Source organism: Corythoichthys intestinalis, chromosome 4 (assembly GCF_030265065.1).
Source record: "Corythoichthys intestinalis isolate RoL2023-P3 chromosome 4, ASM3026506v1, whole genome shotgun sequence".
Taxonomy (NCBI): Eukaryota; Metazoa; Chordata; class Actinopteri; order Syngnathiformes; family Syngnathidae; genus Corythoichthys; species Corythoichthys intestinalis.
The window spans coordinates 61,702,254-61,716,124 of NC_080398.1; the positions used below are offsets into that span (position 1 = coordinate 61,702,254).

General features: G+C 39.3%; 1 protein-coding gene across 2 annotated transcripts in view; it reads left to right on the forward strand.

The window, feature by feature from the left end:
• The window catches only part of ascc3 (activating signal cointegrator 1 complex subunit 3), a 135,416-nt gene that overhangs the window by 99,593 nt on the left and 21,952 nt on the right, over positions 1-13,871 (forward strand). For both annotated transcript variants that reach the window (XM_057833642.1, XM_057833641.1), the window contains exons 31-37: positions 1,179-1,316; positions 3,769-3,889; positions 9,083-9,215; positions 9,313-9,438; positions 10,795-10,906; positions 10,989-11,123; positions 12,498-12,722. In XM_057833642.1, the coding sequence (XP_057689625.1) occupies positions 1,179-1,316; positions 3,769-3,889; positions 9,083-9,215; positions 9,313-9,438; positions 10,795-10,906; positions 10,989-11,123; positions 12,498-12,722 (990 nt within the window). The remainder of the gene's footprint in view (positions 1-1,178; positions 1,317-3,768; positions 3,890-9,082; positions 9,216-9,312; positions 9,439-10,794; positions 10,907-10,988; positions 11,124-12,497; positions 12,723-13,871) is intronic.

Sequence of the window (13,871 nt, forward strand, 5' to 3'; positions counted from 1 at the left end):
ATGTGAATTTGTGTGGAAAGCAACTTTCGTGCATCAGCTGGAGCACAGCAACAGAATGGCGATGAACAAATATGTATAATTATTACTGGTGTCAACAATAATCGATGCGGCGATGCATCCCGATGCGGGCCATGGACGATGCGATTCGATGCGGGCAATAAGCCGAATCGATTCAGCACATATTAAAATATATAAGTCCGTTCAAAAATCTTCCGGTGATGCAATGGATTTGGTTTCCCCATTTGTATTATTATTCTCATGTTTACCTGTAGAGGGAGCTACTGTACAAGCAATGCAGGGGGGACGAGGAACCCAAATCTGCTTCCTCACGGGAGTAATGTCACAGACATGCGCAATTGCGCAGTGCCAATCGAGAAAGCAGAGAGATAAGACATAACAACAATGGCTGAAGTGGAGAAAGAGGGAGCGTGAAAGATTATTGACGCACCAACGAAAGGTTATTGACGCACCAAAGACATTGAAAGCAGGCATATGGAGACATTTTGGCTTCTATGAGGTTGGTGGGAAACTTATGCGGTTTGTAAAACATGAAAGGCTGCTACTGTGTATAAAAAAAAAAAAAGAAAGAAAGCCCTGGTCTCATTCAAAGCACTAATTAAATGCTGTGATGTTTTTTTTAATTTTTATATATATTACTATTTTCATTTGACTACAACCAGGAATGACACAAGAGCCTATAAAAAGTTGTTTAATGTCTGACCGCTTGTGTTGCCTCATGATTCACGAAACATATGCTTTGCTTTAGCATTTTAATGCATCCCAGGCTTTAATGCATCGTGATGCATTGCCGAATCGAACCGAATCGAATCGTGGCCCTCTGAATCGAATCGAATCGTGGCCCTCCGAATCGTAATCGAATCGAATTGTGAGGGCAGTGCCGATGCACACCTCTAATAATTATACATGATTATGTGATAATATGTCTTCCGTTGACATCAGTATATATAGGGCATGAATAAAACTAAATTAGACTGAAAAATATCTGTATATTTCTATAAAATGATGTCTCATTTTGTAACATTTAACAAATTGTGCTTAGCAAATTATGATTGATGTCTTTTTGGTATGAAAGTCGAGCGTCCCCCCCCTCCAACTCCAAATAAAGACACCAAAGTACATTTTTTGATTTTGAATTCTTTACATTGGTGTGTCTGTAGATTGAGGACATCATTGCCACAGTACGGGACTCTAACTTGAAACTAACTTTGGCATTTGGAATCGGGATGCACCACGCTGGCCTACATGAGCGAGACCGAAAGACTGTTGAGGAACTCTTTGTCAACTGCAAGATCCAGGTAAAACTATATGCTGCAGGCTTGAAAATGCTTGTTTAGTCATTAGAAAGTGCTGGCAGAATGGTAGATCAAAGGTCTTGATTGATGAAGCACAATATTTAGACCGAATATAGGTCAAGCATCAAGGGACACGGTAGCTGAGGTACACTTTGGTTTCACTAGTAATAAGAACAATCACATCTGTTTTATTTTTGTTAATTTTTTTGCAAAGGAAAACTGCACACTTTGTGAGCCATATGGCAGAAAACACTGAAGTTTACAACCCTTTTTTTTTTTTTTAGGTTAATCTGAAGTCAATCAGCCTCCCATTTTGATTAAAACTTGTGTCAGTTGTTTGTGCTGCAAAAAAAATTGTCATTTGTGCTGCCATCGTTTTATAGATATTGAGATATTAATTTCGAGTGAGGACATCATAACACCCTTGGCTGATGGAGCGCTTATCAACTCTCTCAATAACAGAGGGGTGTCCAAACAACTAGCACGAACGTAGCTGAAACGAATGGCATCACTTCGGGTCAATTTTGCAGTAAATGAGGGGCTGAGAGTGACGTCATCACTCAAAATCTCATGCCCCCCATTTACTGCAAAATGGACCCGGATTCGTTTATGCTAGTTGTTGACATCCCCCTTATTGAGAGAGTTGATACGCGCTCCGTCAGCCTCGGGAATTATGACGTCCTTACTCAAAATTAATATCTCAATATCTATAAAACGATAGCAAGACAAACGATTGACATGATTTTGATATAAATTTGCGTCTGATGGGAGGACCAACTTCACGGAATTGCAATTAATTACTGCAATACAAATGCTTTGGTAATAATATCTTTATTGATTTTGCTTGCAATGAAAAAACAAAAGAGAATGGGAAAAAAATTAAATCATGGTCATTTTACACAAAACTCCAAAAAAAGGGCCAGACAAAAGTATTCTCACCCTTTGAAAAATCATGTGATCCTTCTCTAATTTGTGTAATTAACAGCACCTGTTACTTACCTACAGCACATAACAGGTGGTAGCAATAACTAAATCACACTTGCATCCAGTTAAAATGGATTAAAATTGACTCAACTTCTGTCCTTGTGTGTACCACATTGAGCATGGAGAAAAGAAAGAAGACCAAAGAACTAGTGGTGTTCCAAAAACTCGATTATTACATGCATCGCGATTCGACACGTGACGATTAGATTACGATTCATAAAGGCTCAAAAACGATGATTTTCCCTCATAAACTTTATGACAGCCGCTCGTAGCGGAACGAAATTCAAGACACGTCTGCCGCCTGGACACCGTTCACAGATACACGCACAATGTTATGATGGATGCTCCCGGTTACTGGGAGAGAGACTTACTCCTTTTTAAAAGACTGGAAGATAAATTTGTGTATGAGACAGGCAGGGACAGAAGCACGACCCGGCGCGCTTCTGTGCGCACGTTATTTTTTAGAGCGAGAGTGGAAGAGCGATAGTTCGTTGCTACTCGTCTTTCAGATGTCCAGCTGTGGTTTCAAGTCATGTCAATTGAAAAATGTCTTGAGTGTGTTGCTAAGACCCCGTGTGCATCTATATGAGGTGAGTACACGAACCCTCTTGTAGTGTTAAGCCTATATTGTTGTTGTTTTTGAGGTGTTAATAGTTAGCGCCGAACGCTAAGCTAATTAGCTAATTCGCTAACGTGTATTTCATATACAAAACCATGTTCATGTACAGCGGTAACACTACAAACATGCAAAATAGTACAGAAATCTGTGAAAACAAAGTATATTGGTTAAAAGAAGGCTTATTTCTAAAGAAACTTTGTTTCCAGAAAATGTGGAATTCATTCCACCTGTGTAAATTTTATTGTATTGTTGAGTGAAATAAGTACTCATTTTCGCCCATTTTGGGAGTTTTGTGTAAAATGATAATGATGCATTTTTTTCCCCATTCTCTTTTGTGTATTTTCATTGCAAGTAAAATAAATAAAGATATTACTACCAAAGCATTTGTAATTGCAATCATTTTCTGGGAGAAACTGAGCATAATCTGACAGAATTGCAGGGGTAGCAATACTTTTGGCCAGCAGTAAGTGTTGTCCTTTTTTTTTTTTCTTTTTCCACTTCCTTGTTGTCCTCTTGCAGTCGTGCTGTGGCTTCTTGCATTCGTCTTGCGAGCCATTTGCAATCGTGTTGTGGAAATTGGGGTTCGTGCTTTTGCTAACTTGCAGTCGTGCTTTGGCAAGTGGAAGTCATGTTGTGCCAGCTTGCATTGGTGTTTTTTTTCCTATTGCAAAGCGGCTGGACTTTTCATTTCGCCTGACACCTCTCGGCCACCGTAATATATGGCCCACCTATGGACAAACCATAGCAAATCCATTCAGCAAAGACTGCATACTTACAATGATGCATTGCCTATTCGCTCGAGGAGGACTAATTAAACATTTTTCAACTAATTGCAGTTGTCTGCGTTGTCAGGTTTTGATTGCCACAAGCACTCTGGCTTGGGGTGTAAACTTCCCTGCTCATCTCGTGGTGGTCAAAGGAACTGAATACTATGATGGAAAAACCAGACGATACGTGGACTACCCCATCACAGGTACAATCTCTTTGGCATTTATCATCCTTACATAAAGTTCTGAAGTCCTTTTGAGCACTGTTGTTTTTGGCAGCCCTTTTATAATTTTTGTTTTCATCTTAGTCTTTTGGACAAAAATACTTATTGATCTTAGACATATTTTAGTCATTTGAAAATGTGTTCGTCTCATACAAATTTCATCTAGTTTTGGTGGACAGTTACTGATAATGTTTTCATCAGTAAAATTTTAGTTTTAGTCCAAAAATAAAAGGTTTTCAACAATGTCGAATGAACATAGACAGATGATCACATATTTTAGTGTCTACAAGGACAATGCCAACTTGGTGATGATAATACAGTATACACTCAGCAGTAAAAGCAGAATATCATTTCAATTAAACCATCTGGAAGCCACGAACTGTATGTAAAAAAATGTTGACCAAGCATTAAGAAGATTTATGTTTTTGCGATTCTTAGAGTCTAGCCAGAAGTTGCAAGCAAATAGTATCTCCCAGTAATTGCTCATTTACCAAACAAAACAGCTGACGTGGGCTATAACCTAAAGGCCATTTCGCCTACTGGCTCTCCTCTCGACTTACTGACCAGAAAGTGGCAAGTGGCTCTGATTTAGACGGGTCAGTGTTTTAAGAGGACGCTCGCCATTCTGAAGCTACGGTTTACGCGAATGCTATGCTAACGCTAGGAGTTACATTTAGTGTCTGATGATCACTCAGCACAGATCTTTAAAGGCTAAAGCAGTATTTCTCCTGCCTAGATAAGAAAAAAATCTTACTGCGTCTCCAAACAAGAAAGATTAAGCACAGCCTATCTTTAGACACATCCTAAACTCCGGTGAGGAGAGTGAAGGAGATCTCACATGAGTGACACGACCCAAACACTGGGACGATGGAAGCTGACGTACTCCACGTATAGTATGAAAATGTCACGCATTGTGAACACATGACAGAAATGTTGCATTTTAGTCTCGTTGTCATCTTGTAAGACAAAAACTGGCATTCGTCTCGTTACGTTCTAGTCTCCCAAGCCATATTTTTAGCACATCGTCATAAAAAACACTGTGTCGGCGAAATAATTTCATTATCATTTTTTACGCATACAACACTGCCTTTGAGAAGCAAATGGGTAATATATTGGATAATATATATATATATATATATAAAGTGTAGTATAGTTGTACCTCAAAATACTAAAGCATCGGTACACAAAAAAAGTTTTTCGAAGCTTTTTTCCGCTTTATATCACGAAAGAATACGTAATGTAATAGATACAGTGCCTTGCAAAAGTATTCGGCCCCCTTGAACCTTGCAACCTTTTGCCACATTTCAGGCTTCAAACATAAAGATATAAAATATTAATTTTTTGTCAAGAATCAACAACAAGTGGGACACAATCGTGAAGTGGAACAAGATTTATTGGATAATTTCAACTTTTTTAACAAATAAAAAACTGAAAAGTGGGGCGTGCAATATTATTCGGCCCCCTTGCGTTAATACTTTGTAGCGCCACCTTTTGCTCCAATTACAGCTGCAAGTCGCTTGGGGTATGTTTCTATCAGTTTTGCACATCGAGAGACTGACATTCTTGCCCATTCTTCCTTGCAAAACAGCTCGAGCTCAGTGAGGTTGGATGGAGAGTGTTTGTGAACAGCAGTCTTCAGCTCTTTCCACAGATTCTCCATTGGATTCAGGTCTGGACTTTGACTTGGCCATTCTAACACCTGGATACGTTTATTTTTGAACCATTCCATTGTAGATTTGGCTTTATGTTTTGGATCATTGTCCTGTTGGAAGATAAATCTCCGTCCCAGTCTCAGGTCTTGTGCAGATAACAACAGGTTTTCTTCCAGAATGTTCCTGTATTTGGCTGCATCCATCTTCCCGTCAATTTTAACCATCTTCCCTGTCCCTCCTGAAGAAAAGCAGGCCCAAACCATGATGCTGCCACCACCATGTTTGACAGTGGGGATGGTGTGTTCAGGGTGATGAGCTGTGTTGCTTTTACGCCAAACATATCGTTTTGCATTGTGGCCAAAAAGTTCAATTTTGGTTTCATCTGACCAGAGCACCTTCTTCCACATGTTTGGTGTGTCTCCCAGGTGGCTTGTGGCAAACTTTAAATGAGACTTTTTATGGATATCTTTGAGAAATGGTTTTCTTCTTGCCACTCTTCCATAAAGGCCAGATTTGTGCAGTGTACGACTGATTTTTGTCCTATGGACAGACTCTCCCACCTCAGCTGTAGATCTCTGCAGTTCATCCAGAGTGATCATGGGCCTCTTGGCTGCATCTCTGATCAGTTTTCTCCTTGTTTGAGAAGAAAGTTTGGAAGGACGGCCGGGTCTTGGTAGATTTGCAGTGGTCTGATGCTCCTTCCATTTCAATATGATGGCTTACACAGTGCTCCTTGAGATGTTTAAAGCTTGGGAAATCTTTTTGTATCCAAATCCGGCTTTAAACTTCTCCACAATAGTATCTCGGACCTGCCTGGTGTGTTCCTTGGTTTTCATAATGCTCTCTGCACTTTAAACAGAATCCTGAGACTATCACAGAGCAGGTGCATTTATACGGAGACTTGATTACACACAGGTGGATTCTATTTATCATCATCGGTCATTTAGGACAACATTGGATCATTCAGAGATCCTCACTGAACTTCTGGAGTGAGTTTGCTGCACTGAAAGTAAAGGGGCCGAATAATATTGCACGCCCCACTTTTCAGTTTTTTATTTGTTAAAAAAGTTTAAATTATCCAATAAATGTTGTTCCACTTCACAATTGTGTCCCACTTGTTGTTGATTCTTGACAAAAAAATTAAATTTCATATCTTTATGTTTGAAGCCTGAAATGTGGCGAAAGGTTGCAAGATTCAAGGGGGCCGAATACTTTTGCAAGGCACTGTATATATAATAATCATAATAAATACAATAGCCCTGAAAATCATGCTCAAATGTTTCAAGGACAGCTTCGTTTTCACTCTACCAGTCACGCAGTGTAGACTTCCTTGTACATCCCGTCGCCCCGTGGGACTTCCGTGAAGTTAGCCCCCTATGAGACGCAAATATATCGAAAAATAATGTCATTAGTTTGTGCTCGTTTGAGCTATTAAAAAAAAAAAAAAAAAAAAAATCGTTTTTGCTGCTATAGTTTTTGAGCTATTAACACTTCTTTTATAGGTCAATCTGAGGTCAATCCGCCCCCCATTTTGATTAAAAATTGTGTCAATCGTTTGTGCTGTAAACATTTTTGTTTGTGTTGCAATCAGTAGGTAGTCCCCGGGTTATGAACAACTTCCTTTCCTACGCTGGCGATGTAAACCAAGTTTCCGTGTAACCCTTTAAGTACCCCAAAATAACTATCCAAAAAGTCCAGAAGTATTATATTTTATTTAATGATGGGGGATATGCTGCCCTCTGGTGGCAGCCTTAGGTCTGGCTTGACTGTCGCCTTATGTGACTGAGAAGCTGACTAAGACGTCTGACTGGATAAAGGATAGCAGCGCTCTGGTTTGGCCCACATAAGGGTGTAAGTTGTTTCAGCTAATATATGTTTGTATACATTTGTAATTAAGTTTAAAGCTACAGTTTGTGGAGTTATATGTGAGTGATTTGAGAATTGTGAAAACTGTATGTTAGCATTCATAGCATTTAAGATAGCAGCCTTTTGTAAGGCAAATTTGGCTAATTTAATCTACTAAATTTACATATTGATCAGACTAGATGGACATTTGAACACCAATTGTTTTGTGTCAAGTGTTTTATTGTTAAAATACGTGTCGTTTTGAACATAAGTGTACTTACACAGCTGGCCAAAAGTATTGGCACCCCTGCAACTCTGTCAAATAATGCTCAATTTCTCCCAGAAAATGATTGCAATTACAAATGCGTTGGTAGTAATATCTTCATTTATTTTGCTTGCAATGAAAATACACAAAAGAGAATGGGAAAAGAATGATCATTATCATTTTACTAGGGCTGTCAAAATTATCGCGTTAATGGGCGCTAATTAATTTTTTCAATTAATCACGTTAAAATATTTGATGCATTTCACGCACATGCCCCGCTCAAACAGATAAAAATGACAGCACAGTGTCATGTCCACTTGTTACTTGTGTTTTTTGGTGTTTTATCGCCCTCTGCTGGCGCTTGGGTGCGACTGATTTTATTGGTTTCAGCACCATAATTATTATTGACATCAACAATGGCGAGCTACTAGTTTATTTTTTGATTGAAAATTTTACAAACTTTATTAAAACGAAAACATTAAGAGGGTTTTTAATATAAAATTTCTATAACTTGTACTAACATTTATCTTTTAAGAACTACAAATCTTTCTATGTTGAATGTATATATTCGTCTTGTGTCTTATCTTTCCAGCAATAATTTACAGAAAAATATGGCATATTTTTTAGATGGTTTGAATTGCAATTAATTACGATTAATTGATTTTTAAGCTGTGATTAACTCGATTGATTAGCCCGACATTTTACACAAAACTCCAAAAATGGGCCGGACAAAAATATTGGCACCCTTTGAAAAATCATGTGATGCTTCTCTAGTTTGTGTAATTAACAGCACCTGTTACTTACCTGTGGCACACAACAGGTGGTGGCTATAAATAAATCCCAATTGCAGCCAGTTAAAATTGATTAAAGATGACTCAACCTCTGTCCTGTGTCCTGTGTGAAGATATTACTAATTTACTACCAAAGAATTTGTAATCATTTTGCAATCATTTTCTGGGAGAAATTGAACATTATCTGACAGAACTTCAGGGGTGCCAATACGTTTGGCCAGCAGTCTATGTGTGTTACAGCTTTCCAAATTGTCAAAAGTTGAAGAAAGTAAAAAGATTCAAAAAGCACAATTTCCATGTTTGATGTCTGTCAAGCTGATGAACTTCACGTTTAGTGAGGACAGAGCACGTCATAATTAATAAAGTGAAGTAAAAAATAAGATACTATGAGGTACAATCAGGTACTGTTTATGCGACAAAAAACAACAAAACAACTGGAGACAAAATGGCGGCCGAGATGCATGAGATAACAATTTTTAGTGTTGACATGACTCACAGCAACCTCAAAATAGGGGGCTGGTTGACCTCGCACATCAACTGAGGAGTATTGTGGCCATGCCGACAATTTGATTTGCAACAGTTAACCATAAATGAGGACATCATTTTTAATGTGCCTCTGCAGATGTTCTGCAGATGATGGGGCGAGCAGGTCGTCCTCAGTTTGATGACCAGGGCAAAGCAGTCATTCTTGTCCATGACATCAAGAAAGATTTTTACAAGAAGTTTCTCTACGAGCCTTTTCCTGTAGAGTCCAGGTGAGGGCAAGAATGGATCCCCAGCCGTGCAATCTCCTAGTGTGAAAAGGCCTTTAATGTCAAATGTAGATATTACTTCCTTTTTCCCCCTATTTAGCCTGCTTAGTGTGCTGTCAGACCACTTGAATGCTGAGATTGCTGCAGGGACCATCTCTTCCAAGCAAGATGCAATGGACTACATCACCTGGACTTACTTTTTCAGACGACTGGTGATGAACCCCAGGTTAGGTTCTTACACATAACATATTTTGTAACATTCCATTTCCGTTACACAACTGAAGGAAAATGTTTAAAGATGAAACTGTTGAAGTGTAAAGTTTAAAGCCAACGCGTATTCTTGTGAACTGAATGGCTTGGTTAGATTTGGTCTGCCAAATAATTGAGAAAAAAATATTAGAATTAAAGTACTGGGTGAAATTTGTTGACCTGCCAATTTTAATATCATACCGAGACAACCCAAGGAAATGCAAAGTGCAGTTTCTAATGAAAGATTTAATGTAGTAAGCCACACAAAAAAATCAAAAGTTCCAGCATCATCACCTTGTCAAGAGTCAAGAATCTGTATTGGACAAGGTATTGATGCTGGAACGTTTGTTGGGTGCAGTCCCAGTGAGATTTACAAAGATGACTGCCTAAAGAAAACATCAAAATTCCCTCAGTCCTTGATGATATGGTGCCACATGTCAGGCAAAGGCACTGGGGAGATGGCTGAGGTTAAATCTTCAATAAATGCACAGGTTTACATTGAAATTTTAGACAGCTTTCTTATGCCTTCAATTGAAAATATGTTTGTTATTTTCCTACATGACAATGCATCATGCCACAGAGCTAAAACTGTTAAAGCATTCCTTGGAGAAAGGCTCATCCAGTCAATGTCATGGCCTGCAAATAGCCCAGATCTCAACCCTATTGAAAACCTGTGGTGAAAATGGGAAAAAATGGTCCACAGCAAGGCTCTGACCTGCAAGGATGATCTGGCAACTGCAATCTAAGAGAGTTGGCACCAAATTGATGAAGAATACTCATCATGTCCATGCCTCAGAGACTGCAAGTTGTCATAAAAGCCAGAGGTGGTGCTACTAAATACTAGAGATATATTTTGATTGTTATTTCTTTGTTTGTTTCTCATGATGCCATATTTTTTTCCTCAGAATGAAATGGTTCCATATATATTTCCCTGCACTTGCTCTATAAAAGTATTTCTTTTAGTGTTTCTGAATGCTAAAGAGTTGCACTTTTGAACTAATTCAATAATTTTTCAATCTTTTTATCTGAGTTTTTTCTACATGCTAAAATGTCTGAGTGAGTGCTCGTCCGCCACTGGTGATACAATACTTTTTGCTAGGGGTTGTACTACGAGAATAAAAGTCTCTAGATATAGGCAATCGGCTAAAAAATTTTAAGATATCTGTACGGGCATCGGGATTTAAAAATCCCAAATCGATCGACCTCTAATGAGATCGACCAATAATTCACGCATTCATATCAATAACATAAATTTAGTTTCAAAAGAAAATTGTGGTTCTTGATTTTATTATTGGTTAAATGATATGAAAATGCTCCACTTTGTTTCTGTCAGTTATTACAGCTTGGAAGATATCAGTCATGATACCATTAACAAATACCTCTCCGGCCTGGTGGAAAAGAGCCTACGGGACTTGGAATGCTCCTACTGCATCGAAATAAAAGAGGTGTGCACTTTTGTTGAGTAATGATTTTGAGTGCATTTTGATTTGCTTGACTTACGTGTATGACATTTCTCTGATGCTGTAGGACGACCGGGCTATTGAGCCTCTGACCTATGGTCGCATTGGGTCTTATTATTACCTGAAGCACCAGACCATCCGTCTGTTTAAAGAAAGACTGAGGGCTGAACTTCCCATCCATGAGATTCTTTCCATTCTGACGGCAAGTATTCACATGTGAAATCTAGTGTCTTCATTGCACAAATCTTTGTTTTTCTGTCCATATTTTGACAATACTTTCTGGTAGTGTTGCACAATTAGGGCAAAAATGTTAAGTATGATCAGTATATTCCTGAATATTTATAATGGTTGGGAAAACCACATGTATTTTATTGGCAGTACTTTTCAATAAACACAGTGTAATCTGTTTCTTTGTGAAATTGAAACTTTTGAATCCAAGGATTGTAGAATAGAATAGAATAGAATAGAATAGAATAGAATAGAATAGAATAGAATAGAATAGAATAGAATAGAACTACATTATCACACAGACGCACATCAAGATATCATTTAGCTTAGCTTAGTAAGCAGAGGTGTGAGAGCCATTTTTCAAGTGTCCCAGAGCTCGGGGAACTATACAAGAAAAAAATCTTTCGTTGGCTGTGATTTGTGTGTATCCATCCGCGGGAACAGCTTGATAGCACTAATATCACTACGCCTGCTCCTCTGCTAGTGGATGCGTTGTCGGCAACAGTGCGGCAACGTTGTAGATTTAGAACTATATTGAGCCCCGCCGCTCGGCGGAAATTCACTTAAGACTTGCTGCTCCATCCAAAGGGGCCGCCGCCACTTACTTTTGCTCAGTAGTCCCCTCGAGTCTCCAAGTTCCCACATATATGGGTTGCCATGCACCCTTTCACACTGGGTTGCTGGTAGTGCGAAACAGCCTTTAGACCCGCTTGCTATAAATGAACTCCACGCGCAACACGTGGACTGAACCAGAACCCATTAAACCAGGAGTTGCCAAGCTATTCCACAAAGGGCCGCAGTGGAAGCGGGTTTTTGTCGCGACCCATCAAGAGGACACTTTTTCACCAATCTGGTATCTTACAAGTGGAATCAGCTGATTGCAGGCAGGTGCCTCTTGTTTCCCCGAGCCTCTCATTGGTTAAACTGCCTGTGCTGGTTCAGTTGTAACAAAAGACCAGGACCCACTGTGGCCCTTGGGGACAGGTTTGCCCATCCCGTGCTTTAAAGTGGTGGTGTCAAACCGATTCCACGTAGGGCTGCAGTGGGTCCCGGTCTTTGTTCCAACAGATCCAGCACAGACAGTTCAACCAATGAGGTTTCTGCTAAAATAAGCAGCATCTGAATGCAATCAACTGATTAGACTTGTAAAACACCAGATTGGTGAAAACGTATTCATCTCGTGTGGTTGGAATGAAATCCAGTACCACTGCAGCCCTTTGAGGACCGGTTAGACACCTGTGCGTTAACACCTGTGCGTTAAACGAACAGTTTGTGTGCATATGACCACATGCTTGTAAACAACGGTTTGTGCGCAGATGAACACATGTTTGATCTCTGTTTTACACAGGATGCAGAAGAGTATGCGGAGCTACCTGTGCGACACAATGAAGACCAACTCAACAGCCTCCTGGCTCAACAGCTCCCATTGAAGGTCAACCCCCACTCATATGATAGTGCCCACACTAAGACCCACTTACTGCTTCAGGCTCACTTCAGCCATGCCCAGTTGCCATGCAGCGACTATTCAACTGATACCAAGACTGTTCTGGACAATGCCATCCGAATTTGTCAGGTATGAAATTATGTTTGTGTCCAGTAGCAAGTTAAGATTAGGTAATCCCCGGGTTACGACATACCCAATTTACGAGATTACGACTTTACGACACCTGCGTCTCGTCCGCCATCTTGTCTCCAGCTTTTTTTGTTTTTTTATAGTCGCGCAAACAGTACCTTATTGTCCCCCCCCCCACCCCCCACTATTTGAGAAGTACTACTTTAGATGAAGCTACGCTAAAGGGAATGTCGTTCCATGATTTAGCAATATTGATCCATATTTAAGGCGCATCAGATTATAAGGTACACTGTTGTATTTGAAAAAATTGAAGGCTGTAGATTCGCCTTATTGTGCTGAAAACTGGGTTGTTTTTTAGATCCTATTAGGCTTGGTCAGGGGTTGGCAAGCCAAAATGTGGAAAGAACCATATTGGACCAAAAAAAAAAAAAAAAATACGTCTGGAGCCGCAAAAAAATTAAAAGCCTTAAATAAGCCCAATAATGAAAGCAACACATGCTGTATGTATCTTTATTAGCTATATCAGCATACTATCAAAATGAGTAAGTAAGCTAAAAATGCATGATGAGCCTTCATGATTTAATGTTTATTTTCCCTGCAGTGCATCCAATACACCACGTGACTACTCTGTTGTATGATGCCACCTCAAGTTTAACTTCATCACAATATTTATGACTTGTTAATTGCTTTTATGAAATTATATAAATGCAATAAGAAATCTAATTTTATTTTGAGGTTTTGAAAGACAACAAAATGGAACGTGTATAGCAACCTTATCTGGGCTTGTCTTTTTTTTAAAATCTCGGTTTTGTTCTTGAAGTCTGGAAATAGGCGTTCTAATATGTTGATGAATGTCTCCTTCACCATCTGTGAGCGGTTTTCCACGCTTTCTCCTGGTGTAGATACACTATCCACTCACCCTCACTATCCCCTCGGGGGGCCTGCGCTTTACAGTGACGTTTCGTTATTCTCGCTATATGATTGGCCAAAGTGTTGAAATGCTCTCCAATAAAATTCCTGTTTAAAAATGGTCCGGTTGTTCTTGAACACGTTCGCTTAAAAGTGCCTATTTAAAAATGCGTATGCAAAGCGGTTGATGATATTACACACAGAGTATTATCAACAAATGTTAAAGTTATATAAAAGAGC